Source organism: Hyperolius riggenbachi, chromosome 3, assembly GCF_040937935.1.
Source record: "Hyperolius riggenbachi isolate aHypRig1 chromosome 3, aHypRig1.pri, whole genome shotgun sequence".
Lineage (NCBI taxonomy): Eukaryota > Metazoa > Chordata > Amphibia > Anura > Hyperoliidae > Hyperolius > Hyperolius riggenbachi.
In genome coordinates, this window is record NC_090648.1 from 224,953,063 (window position 1) to 224,979,609 (window position 26,547).

General features: G+C 44.2%; 1 protein-coding gene across 3 annotated transcripts in view; it reads left to right on the forward strand.

Annotated features, from left to right (window-relative positions):
* The window catches only part of CHRNB4 (cholinergic receptor nicotinic beta 4 subunit), a 71,434-nt gene that overhangs the window by 30,803 nt on the left and 14,084 nt on the right, over window positions 1-26,547 (forward strand). For 2 of the 3 annotated variants that reach the window (XM_068272609.1, XM_068272610.1), the window contains 2 exons: window positions 18,679-18,824; window positions 25,722-25,766. In XM_068272609.1, the coding sequence (XP_068128710.1) occupies window positions 18,679-18,824; window positions 25,722-25,766 (191 nt within the window). The remainder of the gene's footprint in view (window positions 1-18,678; window positions 18,825-25,721; window positions 25,767-26,547) is intronic. The other variant, XM_068272611.1, reaches the window with a different exon arrangement.

Genomic DNA, 26,547 nt, shown 5'->3' on the forward strand with positions numbered 1-26,547 from the left:
TAGTCCATGTGTCCCAGGCAGCTGCCAGTGAATAGCACATGGATGAAGGGGAGGGGGAGGGGCAGTGGTGTAGCTAAGGAGCTATGGGCCCCGGTGCAAGTTTTACATGGGACCCCCCAAGCACTCTATATATAACAATTAATATGGTGCACCAAAACCTGCCAAGGACAACTACAGTGTCAGAGGTGCAAGTAGGGGATGGGGAGCAGTTTGTTAATGATTACTACTATTTAAAGCACCGATACAAGTGATTATTACCAGCACAGGACCAATAGAGAGCTAATATTTTGCTTGAGGGAGGGCCTCCTCAGGGCCCCTATGACCCAAGGGCCCCGATGCGGTCGCTACCTCTGCAACCCTTATTGCTACGCCCCTGGGGAGGGGGCAAAGAGGGGAGCTAAGTATTTTATGCAACTCTACAAGCTTTGCACCCCCCCCCCCCCACACACACACACACACGCACCTGATGAAATTGTGCAACCTGAAATCTTGTGCTATGCATGGCTGAATTGAAACAGGCTATGCCTCTGTGCAGCTCCTCTATGCATCCAATCATTTTATCCCCGGTCGGCCCTGCTTAGATTGGCAATATGTCTCACATTATTTATTTTGACTGGTAATGTGGAAAATGCATCTGTAGTCACCCTTGAGTAGGTAATGGGGATCTGGAGGCTGCTGATAACAGCAGTAGCAGCTCTGCCTTCTGCTACCCCATTTAGTGCTGTTTAGTGGTGGACAGTTTGTGGTGAACAAACGTTCATTCGCCATTCATATATTAGAGAGCAATTATTCCCAAAAGTTTGTGTTGCCTTCAACATTGATGCCAATGGCCGCCGACTTTAATAGCAAAGCCCCCCATATATGCTAAAATCACCACATTTGCAGGGTATGTTAAGGAGAACAGTGGGGACAAGGGAATCTTTCAAAGAGACATTGTTGTTTTGGAGAAAATTGATTTTCAAGTTACATCCATTAAATTTAGTTAAATGACATATAATATATCAACCCATCGGTAGTGTAAATTTACATACCCGTATTTTTCGGAATATAAGACGCTCCGGCATATAAGACGCACCTAGGTTTAGGGGGCAAAAATCAGAGGAAAAAAAAAACGAATCCTAGGTGCGTCTATGGTGCAGGGGCGTCTTATGGACCTTTTCTCCCTAAACTACACTGCCCATCTACACCACACTGACCTAAGCTACACTGCCCATCTACATCACACTACACTTCACTTCACTTACCCCTGCTGCCCCCACTACACTACACTTCACTAACTAACCCCTCCTGCTGTAACCACCTACTACACTACACTACACTACACTCAGTGGCGTACCTAGGGTATTTGGCACCCGGTGCTGGTTATCCACAGTCACCCCCCCCCCCCCCCCCCCCCGGGCTGTGGAGTCGGTACAAAAATCTTCCGACTCCTCAGTTTATGAAACCACGACTCCAACTCCGACTCCGGGTACCCAAAATAGCTTCAACTCCGACTCCTTAGTCTTAATACTTAACAGGGCTGTGGATTTTGTACCAAAATCACCCGACTCCTCAGTTTATGAAATCAACGACTCCGACTCCAACTCCAACTCCAGGTGCCCAAAATTGCCCAGACTCCGACTCTTCGACTCAGACTCCACAGCCCTGCCCCCCCCCCCGTAATTGGGGCTACGTTGCGCAAAAAATGTGTGTGGTCATAGACCAAAATGTGGGTGTGGTCACGGGTGGAGACTAGTTTACATGAACTTAGGAATGGTGGGACATTAGATTAGGACAGTGGTGGCGAAAAGTCACTTATCTATCGCAAAGTGCCAACAGCAATTTAAACTAAATACAAACATTTTAACTCATACATGAACATTATGGAAAATCCAAGTTGAAAATAAACTGTGAAGATAAACAATTTCATCCATCCTACTCCTGAAAAATGTATTTTTTTTTTTTTTTTAAAACCCCCCCCAGTTTTATTTTCTGTTTTAAAAAGCTAAAAAAAAAAAAAAAAAAAAAGTAGGTTTAAAGGAGTTATCCGGGCAGTTTTAATAAAATGAACGCCCCAAGCTCCCAGGACCTCCCTCGCCGCATCTCTGCTCTCAGCCGTTCGCCGGAGGCTAAGAACTACTACCACCTGCGCAGTCCGCTCCGGCCCACGTGGCGGTGATTGACAGCGCCGATCGCGCAGGCGCAGTACAGAGCAACCTCCAGGTCGCTCTGACATCATCGCCGGGGACCGGGTCGGAGCTCCGGCGAACGGCTGAGAGCAGAGATGCGGCGAGGGAGGTCCTGGGAGCTTGGGGCTGGAGGAAGCCCCCGGTTAATTTTATTAAAACTGCCCGGATAACTCCTTTAGGGCTGGAACCCACAGGAGCGCTTTTGGCAGCGTTTTGGCAGCACTGCGATACGCTAGCAGTTTGCCAAAACGCTGGGCTAATGTTAATGGATGGGGTAACTTCCACAGGAGCGTTTGCGTTTCTCAGAAACGCAAACGCAGGACATGCAGCATTTTGGGAGCGTTAGCGCTTCAATGTAAAGTATTGAACCGCTAGCGGAAACGCTCAGCAAAACCTAAACTGAGCGGTTTTGCTAGCGTTTTGCGGTTCAGCACACTGTAACAAAATGAAAAATAATTCACAGGACCAATCAGGATAAAAACGCAAAACGCAAAACGCTAGGCACCCGCTGGGGAAAAAAATACAATGTTGCAAAACACGACCAAAAACGCGCATGAATCCGCTTGCAAACCGCTCAGACAAAACGCTAGCGGTTGCGTTTTGCGTTTGCGGTTTTCAGTGGGTTCCAGGCCTCAATGCTATTGTCTCATATGAGGTTGATTCCGCTTTTCCCATAGTCTCGCAGTTAGCAATCATGAGGCCCCCAACAAGACAAATTCAGCAATCTTGAGGCCCCCAACAAATCATGAGGCCCCCAACAAGACAAATTCAGCAATCTTGAGGCCCCCAACAAGTCAAATTCAGCAATCATGAGGCCCCCAATAAATTATGAGTCCCCCAACAAGACAAATTCAGCAATCATGAGGCCCCCAGCAAGACAAATTCAGCAATCTTGAGGCCCACAACAAATCATGAGGCCCCCAAAAAGACAAATCCAGTAACCATGAGGCCACCAACAAGACAAATTCAGCAGTCATGAGGCACATAAATAGACAGCATTTCAAATAATAGGCAAAATGCCCCATTAATATGGTAGACACCTCTCACCTGGCTTCTGAATTCTCCTCTACTGGCTGCTGTGCCTGGCTGGCAATACTATTTTTGTCTGGATTGGCGATGATGTGTGAGCTGAAAGGCCTGGCAGTGATGCTGTGGCCTGACTGGCGGTGATGCTGTGGCTGGGCTGGCTGGCGGTGATGCTGTGGCTGGACTGGCTGGTTGAAGTAAATGCTGGCCTGACTGGTGGTGATGCTGTGGCCTTTTTGCCAGTGATTCTGGGCTGGTTGGCTGGTGGTTATGTTGGGCTGGCTGGCATAGATAGTTTAGGTAGTGAGAGGTGCCCCACAGTTTAGGTAGTGCCAGGAGCCCCCCAGTTTAAGTAGTTACAGGAGCCCCCCAGCTCAATTAGTGACTGGAGCCCCCCAGTTCAGTTAGTGACAGGTACCCCCCAGTTTAGGTAGTGACAGGTACCCCCCAGTTTAGGTAGTGACAGGTGCCCCCCAGTTTAGGTAGTGACAGGTGCCCCCCAGTTCAGCTAGTGACAGGTGCCCCCCAGTTTAGCTAGTGACTGGTGCCCCCCAGTTCAGCTAGTGACTGGTGCCCCCCAGTTTGTGTAGTGACATGAACCCCCAGTTTAGATAGTGACAGGAACAGGAAAAGTTGTGACTGGGCACACCATCTTAGGTAGGGTGCTTGGTATTGTGGTATAGGCAAACCACCAAAGTATAAGTCCAGAATTCAAATATACCAGCACTCCAGCGTTCTCAAAGAATCACGCTCTTTTATTGAGCTAACATATCCACAGAAATGACCGACAATTGTTTCGGGGCCTCGCAGGGTCCCCCTTTCTCAAGGCGTGTGTGGTTACCAATATCAATAAAAGAGCGTGATTCTTTGAGAAAGCTGGAGTGCTGGTATATTTGAATTCTAGATAGTGACAGGGACCCCCAGTTTAGATAGCGACAGCGACCCCCCAGGTTAGACAGCGACCCCCCCCCAGGTTAGACAGCGACCCCCCCCCCAGGTTAGACAGCGACCCCCCCAGGTTAGACAGCGACCCCCCCAGGTTAGACAGCGACCCCCCCAGGTTAGACAGCGACCCCCCCAGGTTAGATAGTGACAGTGACCCCCAGGTTAGATAGTGACAGTGACCCCCAGGTTAGATAGTGACAGTGACCCCCAGGTTAGATAGTGACAGCGACCCCCAGGTTAGATAGTGACAGGAAACCCCAGGTTAGGCAGTGACAGGGACCCCCCAGGTTAGGCAGTGACAGGGACCCCCCAGGTTAGGCAGTGACAGGGACCCCCCAGGTTAGTGACAGCGACCCCCAGGTTAGTGACAGCGACCCCCGTTTAGATAGTGACAGGGACCCCCCAGGTTAGATAGTGACAGCGACCCCCCAGGTTAGATAGTGACAGCGACCCCCCAGGTTAGATAGTGACAGGGACCCCCCAGGTTAGATAGTGACAGCGACCCCCCAGGTTAGATAGTGACAGCGACCCCCCAGGTTAGATAGTGACAGCGACCCCCCAGGTTAGATAGTGACAGCGACCCCCAGGTTAGTTAGTGACAGCGACCCCCAGTTAGATAGTGACAGGGACCCCCCAGGTTAGATAGTGACAGCGACCCCCAGGTTAGTTAGTGACTGCGACCCCCAGTTAGATAGTGACAGGGACCCCCCCAGGTTAGATAGTGACAGCGACCCCCAGGTTAGATAGTGACAGCGACCCCCAGGTTAGATAGTGACAGCGACCCCCAGGTTAGTTAGTGACTGGGACCCCCCCAGGTTAGATAGTGACAGGGACCCCCCCAGGTTAGATAGTGACAGGGACCCCCCCAGGTTAGATAGTGACAGCGACACCCAGGTTAGTGACAGGGACCCCCCAGGTTAGATAGTGACAGGGACCCCCCAGGTTAGATAGTGACAGGGACACCCCAGGTTAGATAGTGACAGGGACACCCCAGGTTAGATAGTGACAGGGACACCCCAGGTTAGATAGTGACAGGGACCCCCCACTGCCCCAGGTAAGATAGTGACAGCGACCCCCAGTTAGTGACAGGGACCCCCTAGGTTAGATAGTAATAGGGATCCCCCCCAGGTTAGATAGTGACAGGTGCCCTTCACTCATTGTGCAAATTTGGGATTTTACACCCCCCGTGGCCGTCCCCGCTGACAACCTACCCCCCCCCCCCCTCACCTCACCTCACCTCACAGGCCTTCCCCGGTGACAGGCAGGAGCAGCCCAGCTTCAGACCTCAGTATCAGCCGGCGACCAGTATGCGGGCGCACCGAACTCAGTGAACACCAAGCCGTATATGCGGAAGTGATGTCACTTCCGCATATCAGTGCGGTGTCCGCTGGGTCCTAGCGCCCGCATACTGGTCGCCGGCTGGTCGGAGGTCTGAAGCTGGGCTGCTCCTGAGTCCTGCCTGTCACCGGGGAAGGCCCCGGGGGGGGGGGACGACACACATAGGTTGTCAGCGGGGACGGCCACGGGGGGGGTGTAAAATCCCAAATTTGCACAACATGTGCACTGACTGCAGCGGCAGGGGCGGCAACACAGGACTCCCGGTGTCACCCCCTAAGCATCAAGACACCCGGTGCGGGCCGCCCCTGCCGCTTGACGGTAGGAACGCCACTGACTACACTACACTACACTACACTACACTAACCAACCCCTTCTGCCACCACCAAATACACTACACTAGCTAAACCCTGATGAAACATCTCACCTGATCCTGTCGCCACGATCCTCTGCTCACCCATCTGGCTTTCTTCATCAGAGGGCGCTCGTCATTCAGGATGCAAGTCTTCAGGGTCCAAGCTGCGGCGCTCCTCTTCAGCTGCAGTCTCCTCTCTTCATCCCAGGACGTCTTGTCATGCATTGTGAACGTCTTCAGAGCCCCAGCTGCCAGCGGTCCTCTTCGCTGCAGTCTTAGTATAGACTGCAGCCTTGCGATATACATGTGCTGCCGCCGCCATCTTTCCTAGTTACGGCGTACTCACCCGACGCCCTCCCTAGTTACAGCGTCCTTCCCTGACGTCCTCGATAGTTACAGCGTCCTTCCCCGACGTCCTCCCTAGTTACAGTGCCCTCTGCTGGTTGATCTGCGGCGCACATGTGCGCGTGACGTCAGAGGCACTGTAACTAGGAAGGACGTCAGGGGAGGACGCTGTAACTAGGGAGGACGTCGGGGAGGACGCTGTAACTAGGGAGGACGTCTAGGAAGGACGCTGTAACTAGCAAGGATGGCGGCGGCAGCACATGTATACCAAAAGGCAGCAGTCTATACGAAGACTGCAGTGAAGAGGAGCGCGTCCAGCTGGGGCTCTGAAGACGTTCACAATGCATGACAAGACGTCCTGGGATGAAGAGAGCCAGAAGAGGAGGAGAGGATCGCGGCAACAGGATCCGGTAAGTATATTCCGGGGCCACATTTACCGCATCTTTGTAATATAAGACGCACCCACTTTTCCCCCTCATTTTTGGGGAAGAAAAAGTGCGTCTTATATTCTGAAAAATACGGTATATCAAAACAAAGAGCGGTGAATTTAATGCCGGGGTATCCAGATGGTTAATATACAGTGTGTAACGACCACCTGGAAACCCGGTGGAATTCGGCAATGCTTTTGCAAGGGATCGATGTACAACCACAATATTGCTGTATGAGGATCCCTGGAAACTATACCTATTGTTTGGACTATCAACAGTTTTTTTTTGTTAATGGTGTTCCCCCTCCAAAGCCGCTTTAACCCCTTGTCACTCATGCAGGCTGGGATCGCCAGAATGCAGAGTGTGGGCCACGTGGGGCTCCACAGCCTGATCTATATCAACCCAAATGGTCCATGGTATGGGGGAACTCTGGAAGAGAGGTGCAGCAAAGCCTCCCCCTCCCCTCTAGATCCCTTTTCCAATCCATGGTCAAGAGGCTCTTCCCCACCTTCAGTGCGCAGGAGGATTTGGGGGTGTATGCCCTGGGGGGGTCATGTTGGGATCTCGGGGTCCCACCTGGATGCCTGCCCCCTCCCCAGGTGAAATAATTATAGGGATACTAATAAACCCCTTACCAATTTCCACAAAGAGTTAAAATGAAATAAAAAAACAACAAGGAAAATAGTCCTTTAGCCTCTTTACCAGTATCCCTGACACTTTGTCGGGCAAGGAAAAAAAAAGCTAAAAGCTATATGCCCGACACAGTGTTGGGCATGCCACTAATGAGAATTTCTGTAGCTTTTTCTCCCCCCAGCCTAAGTTAGCAATCTATAACTACCCCTGCTAAAGGTATCTATCTATAGATACTATGGTACAGGTTCCCCCCAGGCCCTGAACCCCCCTGCAGAAATCCCCAGCGCAATTACTCACCAAGCCGCTCACCTGCGGCGATCGCAGCAGCTCCAATTGTTGCATCCCCGCCGCACACAGCCCCGATCTTCTCTGTACGGAGCGTCTAGTGTCATGACGTTGATGACCTCATGACGCCAGCTCCTAATGCTCATACAGTGAAGACCTGGGCTGTGTACGGTGGGGATGCAGCGATTGGAGCAGCTGCGATCGCCGTGGGTGAGAGGCTTAGTGAGTAATTGCGCTGGGGATTTCTGCAGCGGGGTGGTTCAGGGCCTGGGGGGAACCTGTACCATAGTATCTATAGATAGATACCTTTAGCAGGGACAGCTATAGATTGCTAACTTAGGCTGGGGACACCTATACCCTGCTAACCTATATCTGGCTACCTACATTGGTGGCACATATACCTAGCTACCTATACGGGGGTGGGGGCTATACCTAAATACCTTTATTGGTGGCCCCTATACTTAGCTGCCTATACTGAAGCACCTATACATGGCTACCTTTACTGTGGCACATATACCTGGCTACCTATACTGGGGGACCTATACCTGGATACTTTTATTGGTGGCACATATGCCTGGTTACCTATACTTAGCTACCTATACTGGAGCACCCATACATGGCTACCTTTACTGTGGCACCTATACCTGGCTACTTATATTGGGTGCACATATACTTGGCTACCTAAACTGGGGGCACCTATAGCTGGCTAACCTTTACTGGGACACCTATAGCTGGCTAATCTGTACTGGGCCACCTATAGCTGGCTTACCTATACTGGAGCACCTATAGCTGGCTAAATTATACTGGGGACACCTATACTTGGCTACCTATACTGGGGACACTTATACTCACCATTGGCGTGCTGATCCATTGCATTGTTCCTCCGATAGTGACATGTCCCCCGGCGACCAGTGTTGATGATGCCAGGGTTATGCAGTGTCATCAACATCTGGCTGCAAACTAATCTATTTATTTTTTTGTATTGAATACAATAACCTGCAGGGAATTCAGAGAACAGAAGGGCACAACGTGGTGGGTGACACAGGACAGTTAATGTATAAATGCACACACGGGGGTACATTTATACACTAGGGGGCAGTGGCAAGGCAGCAGACGCAGCCAATTCCCAAGAGATTTCATGCCAAAATCGTTATGGAAACGGCCTGCGGTGTATGGACAGCTGACAGACCTTTCTCTAATCAGATTTGATTAGAGAGATTTGTCTCTTGGTCAAATCTTCCCATCATCGCTAGATGTTCTGCAACCTTTACATTTGTATTAGTGCAGATAGAGCAGCTGCCGCTCGCAAATGTAAATGATCAGAGATTTTTGGGAGTACTTTTCAATTTTAGTTTTGATTTGATTTTGTGTTTTCAAGCTTTCATTATACTCAAAATGTACACTAGACCCTTGATTGACACATTTTGGTAAGTTACACCTATAGCTGGCTACAGGAAAAAAGGTTATGAAAATTAATTGGCTTACTTTTTGCGCAGAAATCCAGGAAAACCTGAACGCCGAGGGGGGTTAATGTTCTTAATTACCATAAATATTTACCTTTGGATTGGACAAGAGCTTTTGGGAAGAGGGGAATGCTTTGCCAAATACAGAGCCATGCATAACACTAACCTCCCTCCACTCAATCCTAACACTAACCATAGTCACTGTTGCAGTTCCAATGGAGTTCACCTGTAATATTCAAACTCCAGCAACCAAATTCCCTTGTCAGCACTAGCTACAGCCAGGTACTGACCATACCCCCAATTACCTCCACTATCCCGCGTGAAATTACTTTGATCGCACCTAGTGATGAGCGTAATCTGCTTATTATGATTATGTGAAATTTAGCGTAAATTTGATGTTCAATTGATTTTGTGTAATCCACGTAGCGTAATTTTCACATAATTTTGTGCTGACTTTAGGTATTTATAGCACAGCCCCATGCATGCTATCGTCACTAGGTATGTGAATTGTAGGAATAAGTCAAAAAAATAATTTCACAAAAACACCTTGTAGTTTTTGAGTAAATAGATTTTAAAATGCAAAGGAAACATGTCTTTTAAACTCAGAAAAATTACAGTTTAAAAACCATGTTTTCTTCACCTTTTTAAAATCAAGTTTTTCAAAAAATAAATTATTCGTAATATATGTGAAATTGCAAAATTACGATTCCTGATTACGTTTACATGCAAAATTATTAACGATACTTCCCAAAATTTCACATTACGATTTTGCAATGTAATTGTGACTTACGATGCAAAATTACGGTTTTGCAAAATTTGCGCTCATTACTAACGTTACAGTGAGCTGCTGACAACTATACCTGCTACCTTCTGTAGAGTTGAATAGAGGTAAGTGTTGTGCATTTCATTTCAGGGGAGGTGTGGTTTGGAAAGCAGACTCTCTGTAGTCTGTGGAGGAAGGGCCTGCCAGTCTGTTCTCTATGCCACAGTCATGTGACTGTTACTGTAAGTCTACAGCTTTCACTAAAAGTAAACCCTGTTTATGAAGTTGATCAATATATGATCAGTTTATTTTGTCCACATTTACTTCACAGTTATTTCAATTTTGCTCTATATTACTAAAGTCAATCTGGAATAGAACTACCTTACTGTGTGAAGCTCTCTTGCTGTAGTATGCCACCACAGTCCACAAAATCTAATTTCTGAGCTGCTGGCATGAGGCCTTTTTGCCAGGAAATAACCTGGCTAGATGGAGGAGGAACATTGGCCCTGGTCAGATAGACATAATTCATGGATGTCATATAAGGCAGGTAGGACCTATTTAAAGAACAACTATCAAAGAAACGGTTCTTCTGTAAACCTCACATACCTATAGAGCGTTTACCCAACAACACTAAAATGCTTTTCAGAGGTCTCTCAGCACAGCCTGTGGGAAAAAAAAGGATTTGTTTACCAGCTGTTTTGTAATAATTGTGTGTCGGCATCAGGGAGGGGGAGGCAGAGCTAAACTGTAACCCGGCTGTAAACTGTTTACCATGCACTGCAAGGCAGAGAGAGAGAGTGAGAGAGAAAGAGAAAAGAACAAACAGACAGATCTGTAGCTAATGATTATATCTAGTCACAGTATTAGAGCCAGTGAAGATTTTATCTGCATGCTGGATGTGCAGGGCACAGTCCTCTATAGTAATGCCCACAGTAAGAACTGTTCTCTGTAAATGTCATTTTCTTCATATAAAACATGAAAAGATGAAAAATGCCTTTATATTGCTATTTGCTAGTAATTACTGTGGCATTTAGAATTTTAGTTAACTTTGATAGTTGTCCTTTAAAGGGAACCTGAAGTGAGTAAAATAATTTTAAAATAAACACATGATGTAGCTGCAAATGAATATTGCATACTAACCTCACTGTCAGTTCCTCTCAGAAGCTCACCATTTTCTTCTTACAGTGATACCTTCCAGTTCTGACAATATTTTGTCAGAACTGAAATATACCAGTTGCTGTCAGTTATATATCAGCTGCTGTCATTTACAACTGAATGTGCAAGGTAATGTCCATGTTTCCCTATGGCTCAAGTGGGTGATATTACAGTTTAACAGTGTGCTGACCAGGAAGCTGTTATGGGGTAACGGCCATTTTTAAAATGGAGGACAGAGGATTCCATTGATCACAGTGGACAAACAGGACGCAGGAGAGAAGAAAGAGATTGAGGAGTAGATTACACAGGAGGTAAGTATGACCTGTGTACGTTTATTTTGACTTTTTATTTTCAGTTCAGGTTCTCTTTAAAGGGGAACTTCAGCCTAAACAAACATACTGTCATCAAGTTACATTAGTTATGTTAATTAGAAAAGATAGGTAATATAATCTCTTACCCACCCTGTTTTAAAAGAACAGGCAAATGTTTGTGATTCATGGGGGCTGCCATCTTTGTCATGGGGGCAGCCATCTTTTTGGTTGAAAGGAGGTGACAAGGAGCAGGAGACACAGTTCCAACTGTCCTGTGTCCTATAACCCCTCCCAGCTGCACACACTAAGCTTCAAATGTCAAATTCAAAATGAAAAAAAAAAATTGCACAAAAACAACAGAACGAGAACAACAAAATCAGAAATCCCATCATGCTTTGCACAGCATCAGAGGAAAAAAGCCCGGGCAGTTTTCTTCTGTGCAGCTAAAAATGAGGCTTGTATAAGAGAAACAAAGTTCTGATGCTGTGAAACTGTTAAGGAAACACAAAGTCTTTTCAGTGCTGCTGAGTCGATTTTTAGTCTGAAGGTTCACTTTAAGGAAGATAAATGGTCTGGTATGTAATTGGCAGGCATTATTCCTTAAAAAATTGATCCATGCTACCAAAATTTACAGCTCAGGTAGTCAATAAGTTTGTCTTACATCGAGGTACACAGGGTCAATGCTGGATCGGCCACAGGCAAAGCAGGCAAGTGCCCAAGACCCTGTGGATGTTAACCTCTTGAGGACCGCAGTGCTAAACCCCCCTAGTGACCAGGACATTTCTAGTAAAATAGGCCACTGCAGCTTAAAGGCTAAGCTGCAGGGCCGCACAACACAGCACACAAGTGATTTCCCCCCCCCCATTTCTCCCCACCAACAGAGCTCTCTGTTGGTGGGGTCTGATCGCTCCCCATGTTTATTTTTTTGTGTACAAATATTATTGTTTGTGTTTTTAATTAAAAAAAGTCTGTTTCTTTAACTATCTTCCCTCCCTCCCTCCCTCCCTCCCTCCCCACAGCCAGCCAATTATGGCGATCGGCTGTCATAGGCTTCTGCCTATGAGAGACGATCGCTCTCCAGTGTCCCAGGGGGACAGCCGTGTCACACAGCTGTCCCCAGTACAGCGCTGCTGCTGATCGCAGCGCTGTACAATGTAAATAGACGGCAATCACGCCGTCTAACAGTCTCCCGAGCGGCAATAGCCACTCGGAGACTGAAGGCGGGGCGGAGCTCCGCCCCCCGAGCAGGAGATGCGCGGGCAGCCTGCGCGTGATCTCCTGCATTAGCTGGCCCCAGGACTTTACGCCAATCGGCGTTAGGTGGTCCTGGGGCTGCCGCCGCGGCCACGCCCGTCGGCGTGACGCGGTCGGCAGGAGGTTAAGGGACCTGACTGTTATCACTCTTAATTTTCTGCGCCCCTCCACAGGGATGGACAGCCACTCCTGCTGTGGCCGTGGCAGAATATAGGAGGTAGTGGTGAAGTAAAATTGTGTATTATAACAAAATGGCCGCCTGATAGCCATGCTGTACATTTCCTTTATTCATTCTCAGCAAGAAAACCCACTTTCTCACAGCTTCATGGGATTGGAATGTGCAGCTGTGGGATTTTGGGTTGCTATCGTTGCAGATAAGACAATAAGACAATGCAGTGTATCCCACTAGCTATAACCTTGGGATACATAGATCTATTGTCCAACAGCATATCTTTCAGCCAATGAATGTCTAATGTGCTTATCTACTTAAATATTCATAAGTATTCATGTATTCATTTGTGCTTTTTGTATCATCCAATAAGTTGGATTACTCACATATTAGGACCAATCAATGGTCACAGTAGGAGGAATAATTATAATCTGTAATTTATTCCAATGTGTATATCCATCTGGTTCAAGCTTTCCTAGTTCAGACACTTGCTATGATTTGGTGAATGTCTCCTGTACAGTAAATAAATCAATGCTTTACTTCCAAGGGATTGATTTGTGGTATTTCACAACAGTGGTGCCTAGAAGAGAGGAACATTTTATATGCATTTTATAACATACCCAATTCTGAAATTCTAATAAATGTATGTTCAGTTCCATTTTAAATATTTTTTTTTACCTTTACAATGTTCCTCTGTCTTATCACTGAATACTGGGAGGTATGGTACTGTTCTATTGGTATCTTAAGATGAGGCAGAGACCAGTAATTCAAATATATTGCATTATTGATCAGAAATCAACTACAACCAATTTCATTAGATGATAAATGCAGCTGCAGTTACACTTTAAATAGAATAGCTCAACACTGCAGATTTCTTTTTACTCTAGAACAGATGGGTCAGCATTAGATCCTGCCTATAGCCACAGAAGCAGAAAAGAACAGCCTTGTGCTTGGAATGTCAGGAGTCACCAATGTCTTGGAGTCACCAATCTGTGAGTTCTGCTTCTCCTTACGGGCTGGTGCACACCGAGCGGCTTTTTGGGCGTTTTCAGATCCGCTTGCGGCTGCGGATCTGCTTGGTCAATGTATCTCAATGGGGTGGTGCACACCAGAGCGGCAGGCGTTTTGCAGAAACGAAAAATGCCTGGGTGAGGCATTTTTTGGATTGCGGATGCGTTTCTGCCTCAATGTTAAGTATAGGAAAAACGCAAACCGCTCTGAAAAACGGCACTTCAGAGCGGTTTTGCAGGCGTTTTTGTTACAGAAGCTGTTCAGTAACAGCTTTACTGTAACAATATATGAAATCTACTATACTGAAAACCGCAGCAGCAATCCGCAAAACGCTAGCAAAACGCCTCATAAAAATAAAAAAAAGCGTTTAAAAATCTGCTAGCATTTTGCGGATCTGCTAGCGGGTTTTGGTGTGCACCAGCCCTACAAGAGAGGTGGCAATTTACACATGAACAATTTTGTATTGCGCACGGTAAGGCAGGTGGTTCTTACTTTTTGTCCATCTCCTGGCGGTGCTGTTCCTCAATCTCTAGATGCATCTCACTCCCACATACATCTCCCACATACATGGGAAAGATCCAATGATGAAGCCAGGTGGTGTCGTCCAACCTCATCCATGCTGTCTTCCGTGTTTGAGCATGGTAACAATTACCGATTCTTCCACTGTTATCTAGGGAAGGGCTGGTTACATGAGCTACTTGCCTCCTATCCTGTACTATAGTGTTGGTGGTGGTGGCGGGGTGTGTGTGTGTGTGTGTGTGTGTGTGTGTGGAGGGGGGGGGGTTAGGGGGAGAGAGCTCTGACACTAGGTGATGTGGGATGTGAAACATGAGAATTGTGGAATGTCAATGGGGGTTTGCGGAAGGCAGCGGGGCAAGCCTGTTAATCAGTCCTGCTCCCATCATCCCCTACAGAAAGAAGGTCTGGCCTGTGGGGAGGGGGGGGGGGGGGGGGGTCCAGACACATGAAGCTCGACTTCTATGAGAAGTAGAAGCACAGTCTGCTAAGATGGGGGTTATGCCACTGTTTTGGTGAGAATGAAGGAGATTTAGGTTTGACTTGTGTTAGGTAAGATGTCAGGAGGAAGAGGTAAAGAAAAAGAAAATAAATTGGACTTGGGCTTTAAGTTGGCCAATGGCTGCACTAGTGGAAAAGGTTCCACTAAGTTATAGTGATGGAGACCAGCTTCACGTTGCTGCATATAACAGAATAAAATTCTCCTAAGTATTGAAGGACAAATGAAGTGAGCAGAATATGGAGGCTGCCATATTTATTTCATTTTAAACAATACCAATTTCTCAGAAAAAAAATTGCATTTTGCTATGCCTTCCCTTGCTGTCTTGGTGGGAAGGATCCTTGGAACAAGCATGGAACAAGCATGCAGCCAATGAAGACAGAACACCTGATCTGCGTAGGCATTCTAGATGTCAAAATGACTACCAGAAAACTTTTCTGTCACTAAGGTTGCCTTTAAGAATCACTGTTTCATGGTTGCTGCAGTTCTGCAGACAAACTGTATTTTTTTTTTGTTCATACAATGTTTGGTTGCAGTGTTAGCAATGATCTGTAATAAATTACCTTTAACAGAAAATGTAAGGGAAGCAAGATTCATACACTTAGTCAACATGCACATTATGACAGTTAAATTAAGTAGGTATAACATATTCATCACAATGCTGACCTCTAGTGGTATGTTAGACTACAGTGTCTATAAAAGCATGAATGTGGGGTCTATTTACCTCTATCACAACATACCTTCTTCTGTCTGAACATTCCTGCCATTAGTTACTGCCATTAAAGGCTGGTTTTGGATATGTTGTGTAAAAAACAAAATTACAAATAAGTGGACACCTGAATGTGAGAAGTAACAGGCAGTTCTGTGTTTGCACAGTGTTGCTAAAATTAGTTATACACAATATTGCACATTATATTACATATATTATATTATATATTACAATATACTACATATATTATGAGTATATGTAAAAGTATACACACACTAACACTATTACTCCTCACATCTGTTTTGCCATTGAGAGTACTTTCATACTTATGTGTTGCATTGCTCTGAAGCTGAAGACTTGGGTTAGGTTTCCATTGCTGCAATTCTGGGCCGATTTTAGCAGCCTATAGAAGTCTATGTAAGGCATCCAAATTCATGGCGAGGAAAAATCTGAGGCCCTGCAGCATAATTCTGTGCGTGACTGTCTGAATCCCATAGCCGCGCATAGCGTGGCTAGAGGGATTCGGCTGCGAGAGGCGGGCAGCTGTGCCGGCATCGCATCTCGCAAGACGCATGCCGCACACATCTTTTTAAACTCTGGCTACCCATTCAGGAGACATCAGGCCACCTCCCACAGTCACAGTATCATTGGAATATTTCATTTTGCCAACAGACAAGATTTCCTCTCTCTTGCTGTCCTTTTCCTTCTGAAGGCCGCAAAATACTGGTCTTAGAAGTGGAGGTAGCATTGGATGTTCTTGAGTTAGCTGAGGCTTCAACATTCTCCTGATAAGGTCAGTGTTGGTTGCCACTATAATAGAAGCCACACCTTTTTCTTTCAGCCTTGGACACACAGCAGCACAAGTTTCAAAAACTTCTGTTGACCCCACAACAGAGCTGGGGAATTCTAGCTTCAGTGAGGCATAGCCATCATAGGGAAACTCAGTGTCACTCAGACCCCAGATCTGCAAGTCTTCTTACTTCAAAAGGGGCAAATGCCCCTTGATAAAGGGGGATCCTGTGTGGCCCCCGAAACAATTGTCAATTTGTACAGATTGTACAATGGAAGCACAATAAAGCGTGCTATTTAATCTGAAAAGGATTGGTGTGCTGATATTGTTTGGTTGTTGATCTACTGAGGTGACACTGCCTATGCCACCATATCAAGCACCCAGCGACTAGAGGTGTGCCCACTCAAGGACTTTTGTATGCTGCTTTAAATATTTCTGACATAAGTCTCTGAACAGGATCATGATTTGTGCACCAGTATCCAATAGTGCCTTTCTACACACATCTTCTATCTTTGCTGACACTATAGGAGAAGGTCCTACTAAGCCTTGAGGTTATTCTTCTTTTCTGTGCTGTTCAGCATGTTTTTGAGGAGCAGATGGCCGCTTCCAGCCTTTTAAAGCTTTTCTTTCAGGACAGGATCCTTTTGGAGTAACTCTTGGTGGGTTTTAATGCAGAGGCTCTTGCTTAGATGGTTCTGCACTTTTGCTAATCGACTTAGATGAGCTTAAATGGGCCAAAATGGGTGCTTTTACCATTTTCCTGCTAGAAGCATTTTGAAAGTTAGATCCAATGGTACTGCTGTTCCTGTTAGACTTTGTGGAGCTCTTCTTAGATGGGCCCTCAGCTGGCTCTTTCACTGAGGTCCTGTGAAGTTTTTTTCTGCAGCCATCCTGTGCCCTCGCAGTCACTCATGGCTCCTCCGCTCCCCCAATGCTAGCTAGTTTCGGTTTTGCCGACTCTGAGTCAGAGGGCCACCACGCGTACCTTTGCACGCATTCTCGCTGGTGCAGGAAGCTATCGCAGACATTAACGCGTACATTTTAAACTTTTACAAAATGTACGTGTTAACGTCTGCAATAGCTTCCTGCACCAGCAGGAATGCTGCAAAGGTACGCAAGGCGGCCCGCCGACTCCGAGTATAAGTGAACAAATCCGAAAATTGAAACTCACCAATGGAATATTCAGTGAGAAAATAGTCGCAATTAACCAGCAAGAAGGGTTAAGCACTTGGACCATGCAGTGTCGTCTGCAGGACCAAGATTGATACTAACGTAATGAAGGTTTGTACACACCGTTATTCCCAGCCAGTTCAGAGTTTGGTGGGTGCCAGTGTACAGCTGTAATATGTTCACAGCCAGTTCAGAGTTTGGTGGGTGCCAGTGTACAGCTGTAATATGTTCACAGCCAGTTCAGAGTTTGGTGGGTGCCAGTGTACAGCTGTAATATGTTCACAGCCAGTTCAGAGTTTGGTGGGTGCCAGTGTACAGCTGTAATATGTTCACAGCCAGTTCAGAGTTTGGTGGGTGCCAGTGTACAGCTGTAATATGTTCACAGCCAGTTCAGAGTTTGGTGGGTGCCAGTGTACAGCTGTAATATGTTCACAGCCAGTTCAGAGTTTGGTGGGTGCCAGTGTACAGCTGTAATATGTTCACAGGCAGTTCAGAGTTTGGTGGGTGCCAGTGTACAGCTGTAATATGTTCACAGCCAGTTCAGAGTTTGGTGGGTGCCAGTGTACAGCTGTAATATGTTCACAGCCAGTTCAGAGTTTGGTGGGTGCCAGTGTACAGCTGTAATATGTTCACAGCCAGTTCAGAGTTTGGTGGTTGCCAGTGTACAGCTGTAATATGTTCACAGCCAGTTCAGAGTTTGGTGGGTGCCAGTGTACAGCTGTAATATGTTCACAGGCAGTTCAGAGTTTGGTGGGTGCCAGTGTACAGCTGTAATATGTTCACAGGCAGTTCAGAGTTTGGTGGGTGCCAGTGTACAGCTGTAATATGTTCACAGCCAGTTCAGAGTTTGGTGGGTGCCAGTGTACAGCTGTAATATGTTCACAGGCAGTTCAGAGTTTGGTGGGTGCCAGTGTACAGCTGTAATATGTTCACAGGCAGTTCAGAGTTTGGTGGGTGCCAGTGTACAGCTGTAATATGTTCACAGCCAGTTCAGAGTTTGGTGGGTGCCAGTGTACAGCTGTAATATGTTCACAGCCAGTTCAGAGTTTGGTGGGTGCCAGTGTACAGCTGTAATATGTTCACAGGCAGTTCAGAGTTTGGTGGGTGCCAGTGTACAGCTGTAATATGGTAGCTAGATTTGGCATTTTGGCTGTTTCAGTTTACTTCAGCAACTGGTAAATATGCCTGTTCTGGTTTGTTGGTTTCTTTGCTGGTACTTGTTAAAATATTAATTGAAAATAAATAATGATGTGTAAAATGTGCCGGCAAGAGCCTGCTTTTGCTTTTATTTTCTGACTGCTATAATGACTGATTTCATGTTTGTGGTATGTTTTTTGTTGTTGTCTAGATAGCAGAGCAGCAGATTCAGAAGAAAGACTAATGAACACGCTTTTGGATAAACACAGATACAATAATCTCATCCGTCCTGCTTACAACAGTACGCAGCTGGTTGCTATTCGTCTCCAATTGTCTCTGGCTCAATTAATTAGTGTGGTAAGATGCATTACAAAGAACCACTAAAAGTAATTTACATGTTTTTTCATGTAAATGGGTTTCATTCTGTTCTGGATAAGTAGTATGGTAAGATTTGAGTTCTTTTTCCATTGCCCCTGCTTTCATCTCATTTTTAAAACGTATACGATTTGCCGGACCGAGGCAGAGGTGAGAGAGGCTCCAGCCTCAGGGCGCAGTGTAGGAGGGGGCGCACAACTCACTCAGCTATCATTCTCCTATTGTGTTTGAAGCAGAGAGAAATACAAAAAGGGGATAAATGGCAGTGACTGCAAGCCAGATAACTAGCGATTAAGGTGTTGGGGGGGGGGGGGGGGAGGTTGGCGGCCATGGGGCGATACTTATTCTAATATCAATCAGTATGTGACGGCTGGAGTGGGAGGGATGGAGGGGCGCACTTTGATGTCTCAGCCTTGGGTGCTGAAGGACCTTGTCCCAGCTCTGGCGATTTGCTGATCCCAAGGAGTCTTGCTTTGTCAGTAAATCACATTGCTCCCTTTTCACATTTTTGCATTGCAATGTGATGCAATTCTCGTTGAATCGCCAATGCCCATCCAGCTGTGTTTTCTGTGAGATTGTTATTCAGTGCAATTGAATGGGAATTCTCAATTTCACCACAATCTAACCAAATATTGCAGTCCAAAGTACAGAGGGAAACCGATTGCTTTCTCTTGTGTGCGCTTGCGATTTGAAGTATAAAAGGCTCCAACTGTATTTAAGCGGAACAACAGTCTATCATAACATACAAATAAAAACCTGTCTTCCAACTACTAATTAACTATACAATTATCTAATTTGCCGTTGACCCAAAAGTAATGTAAGGCCAGTTTCACTTGTTGTAGCTTTCACACAGAATAAGAAAATAGCAGCCTGAAGAGCCTGGTTCTATGGCTCAGGCCCACACAGCTCAGTGCAGGAGAAAATGAAACTAAAACTATTAACCTTTTAAGGCACTTTCTATGAAAACAAGAGTTTGTTCATAGAACTTAAAGCGGAATATAACCCTGCATTTCAACTTTGCTCTAAAACATTATTTACAGCATAATATATGCAACCAGCATTTTTTTTTACTAGAGCAGCATCGGAAGGGTTACACACAGAGCTTTAAAGTTCCATGGATAGAAATGCAGACGCAAATAGATACATTTCAGTAAACATAATGTAACAAGTGAGGAATGTTACACACTCTTTGGCTGTCCTCCAACTCCTGCACAGTCAGAGAGAGTCAGTCACATTTCACAATTGTTACATTTAAGTAAACAGAATGTATCTATCTAAACTTCGGCTGCGGGGTGCAGTTCTCTCCAGAAACTTTAAAGCTGTGTGTGTAACCCTTCCAATGCTGGTCTAGTAAAAAAAAAAATGCTGGTTGCATAGTTGCATATAATATGCTGTAAATAATGTTTTAGAGCAAAGTTGAAATGCAGGGTTATATTCCGCTTTAAGGTCCGTACACACTAGATTACCTCTAGATTACCCTTCCCTCTCCATCGTGTACTGCTTGTCATCCCCCTCCCCCCCCCCCCTCCTTTCTTAGAACATGAACATGTTGCTAGCCCGGATGTTAGTGATGCGTCTGTACAGCATTGGGACCGGAACTATTGCCAGAGGGATTGATTCCCAATATCTGCCAGGCAGCAGTAATTGCATGTACAGTATGAAGCAGTTGAAGCCAAGGAGAACCTCTAAATATAGTAACACTTTAACATATGACCCAATGCAATAAGGTCTTTCAGTGTGTTATCTCAGCACAGTCAGTGAGAGACGGGTGTAGAGATGGCTAACATGGTCAAATCCTATCTTTCAGCAAAGGACTATGCCACAGGGTTATATACAGACTTAAAGTGAACCCTGGGTGAAAATAAACTGATGAGATAAACAATTGTATCTGTCCCCCTACGCCTAAAAATGTGTTTTGTTTTGTTTTTGTAGATATTCCATGGATTTATTTTATATTTAAACATTTACAAAGTAGATTGAATGTTTTATTGTCTCTGCTCAATTGCAGTCTATTGATTATTCTAGAGTTAAAATACATGAACGATTGAGCTTTTTCTATCTCTCCCCTACCCTCAGAAGTTGTATTCTGCCAGGAACACTTTTATGGCTGTAATTTGCTTATCAGTGAGGTTTACTATATTCTCGACAAGGTACCAACAAGACAGAAGCTGTCATTTGCATGCCTGAAAATTAACACTTTCAGGTAGAAAAACAGCCTGGTTATTAACATGTTATGCACTCAACATACACATATTTATCTCATCATATCACATCACCTCGGGTACATTTTAAAGACTTATTTATAAAGTTGCATTACCTGAACTGATATGTGACATGGCGAAATAAATAAATGCAAACACTTTTATCAGGCTGAGCAAACATTCCCGGTAACATAATACAGGACTATTGAAAAAAATCTAAACAAATTAATGTTTGTGGCAATCTGACTGAACCAGATCACTGAAATGGCTGCAATGCAAATTTCAAAGATCAGTTTATACTTCTAAAAGTTAAAATAAGAATATGAGACATATAAGGGATTTTGTTGTTTAGTACAGTGGCGCCCATCATTACTACAGCATGTATTCCTTTATGAATAACAATGTTTTTCCAAGTAGATCCCACACTGGGTAACATTATCTGGAGTACCCCCCTGACACATTTATGTTTGTTAGGAGAACTTTCATAAATGCTTTCTAAACCTTCCCTTATACTTTTACATAAATAAGAATACACATTTTTACATATTATTTACTATATCTCAAATCTTACTACGGTATATTGAATTGAATGCAAAATGTTTAAGTACCCCCGAGCTCATTATAGGTGCTGTACTCCCTTAAGTGGATACCTGTATTGAGAAGCTAAGGGGTTGGGTATTTAAATCCATGTACCTCTGCCTGTGATCTCTTGTTTTTGCAGGACTTGTGTCCTTGAAAAGCATTATTATTATGTTATGTGGGAGGCGTGATCTGATATTATAATGTGATTGTGGGTTAACCTGGTTAGGCTGGCTTCTAGTAAAAGCTCCTCTCTGTTACAGACTGTATCTGTTTACCATCATGGTTTGTGTTCTGCTGTTCTCTGTCTATTATCATTGACTGTTACATTCATTGCTGTGGAAGTGACAGGAATCATTTGGTAATGGCATACAAATTCTTAAAGGGAACCTAAACTGAGAAGGATACAGATTTTTCCTCTTAAAACAATACCAGTTGCCTGACTCTCCTGCTGATCCTGTGTCTCTAATACTTTCAGCCACAGCCCCTGAACAAGCATGCAGATCAGGTGCTCTGACTGAAGTCAAACTGGATTAGCTGCATGCTTGTTTCAGATGTGTGATTCAGCCACTACTGCAGCAAAAGAGATTAGCAGGACTGCCAGGCAACTGGTATTGTTTAGAAGGAAATATTCATTTCCCTCTCAGTTTAGGTTTCCTTTAACTACCTAACGACCATGTCACGCCGATAGACGTGACCGCAGCAGCCCCATGACCGCCTAACGCCAATTGGCGTCAAGTCCTGGAGCTGCAGTTTGGCAGGGAACGCATGCGCGATCATTCCCTGCCAGTTTGCGCGATCTTTTTCTTATGGTAAATCCGGCCCTGGTCACAACGTAAATGTATATCAATCTAAAAAAAACAAAAACATGTTTACGTTGTGACTGAAACATCATCAAACCACAAAGTTTGTGAATACCATTCAAAGTTTGTTATTAACATATTTTGTACTCATGCCATTAATGTTTAAAATTACCTTATCATTTCAGTTGTGTTATCATTATCATTATAGACTAAATATGTGTACCTGAATATTTGCTAGCTGAAGCATTTATTCCTGATAGTTCTGGCCAGAAATAGAAAGTGTCTAGATAGTGATTTGTCTGGAGGGATCAATGTAACTTGGACCTGAACTCAGAACTTCCTCTCTGCTCTAAAAAAATAAGCAACAGCATAATAACCTTTAAAGTAAAAAATTTCTTTGCTACAGCTGATACAAATCGTATCTACTTCCTGCTTTCATGACAGACATAGGGTTAACATCCTTTGTTTACAAATTAGCTGCTCTGCCAAGACAGCCAGCTGACACAGCTGAGAGATCAAATCACAGTGGTGATTAGTCACAGATGAGGGGGCATTAGACAGGCTAAACGCTCTAAATACATACAGTATGTTTCTCTCTGTTTTCTTTCTGTCCTGTGCAAGAGTTCAGGTCCACTTTAAATGCGCTCTAGTAATTATGGTGCCGGAGAAAATGTAAAATGATTGACAATAGAATATCAGTTATGTTACTGATATCCAACTTTCAGCCTCACTATTCACTAACCTATTTCTCACACTAACCCTCTGTTGTGCTCAATAGTCATGGAGGCATCAATAATCACAGAGGCAGGACAGCTGAAACTAGGCTTATTTACAGGATTCACCAACTCTCTATGTAAAACTAAAACGTTTAAAGAGTCATTACTACTGGTTGTTTTGCTGCTCAACAAAGCAGATTTGTCAGGGCTGCTGTTTAGAATACAATCTTAAAGCAAACCGGAGCTTAAAAATGAAAGTCAGAATAAACATACACACGTCATACTTACTCCCCCTAGTCTGCTCACCAATCTCTTTCTTCTCTCCCACATCCTGTTTAACCACTGTGATCAATGTTATTCTCGGTCCTCTTTTTGGCGATGACCCCATATTAGCTTCCGGGTCAGGAGCCCATTAACCAGTAATATTGCTTGAGCCATAGGGAAACATTGACATTACCTTGCACATCAGTTGTCCTTTCTGTTATAACTGACAGCAACTGATATAGTGAGGCTTTCAGCTTCCTGAGAGAAAAGTCTGACAAGATTTGTCAGAACTGGAAGGTATCATTGTTAGAAGAAATAGTAAGCTTCAAAGAGGAATTGACAGCGAGGTAAGTACAGTATGTAATATTCATTTGCAGGGACATCATGTGTTTATTTTAAATATTTTTTCTTAGTTCAGGTTCACTTTAAAAATGAAGCCTGAACTGAAAATAAAATATGAGACTGTTCTATGTTTTCCATTAGTTAAACACATGCAATTAATTCTGTTACAGTTATATTTTCACTTCAGGTTTGGCGCTTTACTAATTTCTGCTGAGACTGTATATCTTATATCTGTAATGTAAAACTAGACATCCTCAGTAATTCTTCTGTAAATTACTTTTTTCACACAAACAGGGATTGGTGTGCTGAAAAGCTGTACAAATTAGGTTACCAATGACACAATATGAGTTTGGAATATGACATACATAATATCCACACACATCAGAAGGACAAATAGGGCCTTTTTCCACTACCCTGCGATTTGCGATTTGATTCTGATCGCAAATCACAAGGTACATTAAACTAATGGAAACTGCAGCAGCAATTTCTATTACTGCGATCCGATTGCGATGCGATTTTGGTCAAAACGCAATCGTCGTCCTACCGCATTTTGGATGCGATTGAGCTTTACTATACTGTGTATAGTAGCTCAATCGCAATCGCATGGTGGAAATTGAAACGCGATTGCGATCACATTTCCTACTGGAAAAGAGCCATAAGAAGGCCATATCGGATTGATTTATCGCAGCACACCCCTTCATTTAAATTCTTACAAATACATATTACAATCTTTTGTCCCTATTATTTGCAAAAAGCGTTATAATGTAGCTGCTGCAATATTAACCACTGTTCCCACTGCCGGTAATAGCAAGAGAGCGGAGAGCACACTGTTAGTATAATGCAGAGATTTACATGGTAGTCTGGAAATGTGCACTTCATAAAAATAATGACGTGCTTTGAAATGCAATTATGAGGTCTATTTGATTTTGTGTCCATTACAGTCATTATTGCATTTGACCACAAGATGTGTTCTCTGTCTCTGGCTACATGTTGTTTAGAAGCTAAATAACGCTGATATTTTTTAGCTAGCTATTTCTCTTACAAGGGGCCATAATGCAATCCACTTTTTTTTACTAATTTACACCTAAGCTTTCTCCTAGGTGATATTTTCACAACTTGTAAATAAACCACCAATAAGCAAACAAGTACTCAAAATAATTTTGTTAGTACTTTTTTACTTACTTTTCGGTACTTTCTCCATTGCAGAGTGCTAAAAAGTTATTTTAAATCAAAGATAAATAATTATGTATTAGGAGAAACCTCGGGAGAAAAGGTGAATTGCATATGGCCCAAGGACTATACAAATGGTTAAATATTGGGCAAAAGGCATTCCAGCTATCGTATGCCTGGAGTGGTGATGGAGATGATGGTTGTATGTCCCAATTTATTGGGATTTTAAATCTTAAAGGTTGGTAGCCATTATATTGTCAAAAGTGGTACAACAGTTATGGGGCAGTATTTCTGGGTGCAACCATTTTGATGTCATTCAATCTGTAATGTTGTTCAGGTAAAGGTGGCCATACACTTACAGATTTGCTGCAGATTCGACCATCAGATTGATTTCTGTCAGATGCCTGTCCAGTTGAATCTGACAGGAATCTATCTGATGTGTGCCACACACTAGGAACAGATTTCCAATAGATTTCATTCTGAAATCTATTGAAAAATGCATTATTGGACCATTAGATCCAATGCAACTTTATGGGCCATCGATCTGCTGCCTAGATTTTTCATCCAGTCAGATACATTAAATCGATGAAAATTGATCCTGTGACCAGCTTTTTCCCAGTGATTACTTTATGGTCATTTTAGATATGCAAAATGTTCTTCAGCCCACTGTTTAGCACATTAACACTAATAACTATTGTACATTACTGGATCTTCCAATACTGTGAGCACCGTGTAATTACCATAATAGTGTCAGATAGTACTAAAATGAATGCTAATTATATTGTTTTCCCTTTTTTATTGTAGAATGAACGAGAGCAAATCATGACAACAAATGTATGGCTTAATCAGGCAAGTTCAGTGCATTTTTTAATATAAATTAATATTTATTTTTAGCTAATGTTAACATTTACATTTTTAATTCAGTGACCTATTTTTCTGGATTTGCTAAATTAGTTATTTTGTTTACCTCTATTGGTATCTGCTTGAACAGACAGGGACACCTTCTGCTGTAAATTGATTCAATATAACATTAGAATTACAGGTGTGCTGTTTTACATAGATTTATCCTTTAATGTACCGGTATCTTTGTGATGTAGAATGTAAAGCCTTAACAACACAGCATATGACTTGGAGGCAGTGCCAGCAGTGGAGGTGGGGGGGTGGGGGGGGGGCAGGTGTCTATATATTTGTGTCTGTGCATTTTCTTGAGGGGGGGGGGGGCTGGTGTATAAATGTACATGTGTTTCTGTCTGTGCATGAGGGTTGGTGGTTGGAGTGTCTAGTGTGTGCATGTATGTGTGTGTATGTCTTTGAGTGGGGGGGGGGGGGTTGAGGTAGCTGGTGTGTTCATGTATGTGTGTGTGTCTGTCTGTGTGTGGGAGGGTGGGGCAGGTGGGGTTAGAAGACTGGAGAAACACAGTCTCAATTCTGGTAGGGTTTTCAAACAAATTGCCTCATGTACGGTAATTTATCTCATGAGGTAATGATATTTAGCAATTGTGGTGGGTTTTAGTCATGTTTACCTCATGCAGTAAATTATGAGGTAATTCGTGAGGTAATTTGCATTCATTTTACTGAAAATAGCTATTCTCTTGGAGGCATGTTAGCACATAATTTACCCATCAGTTTA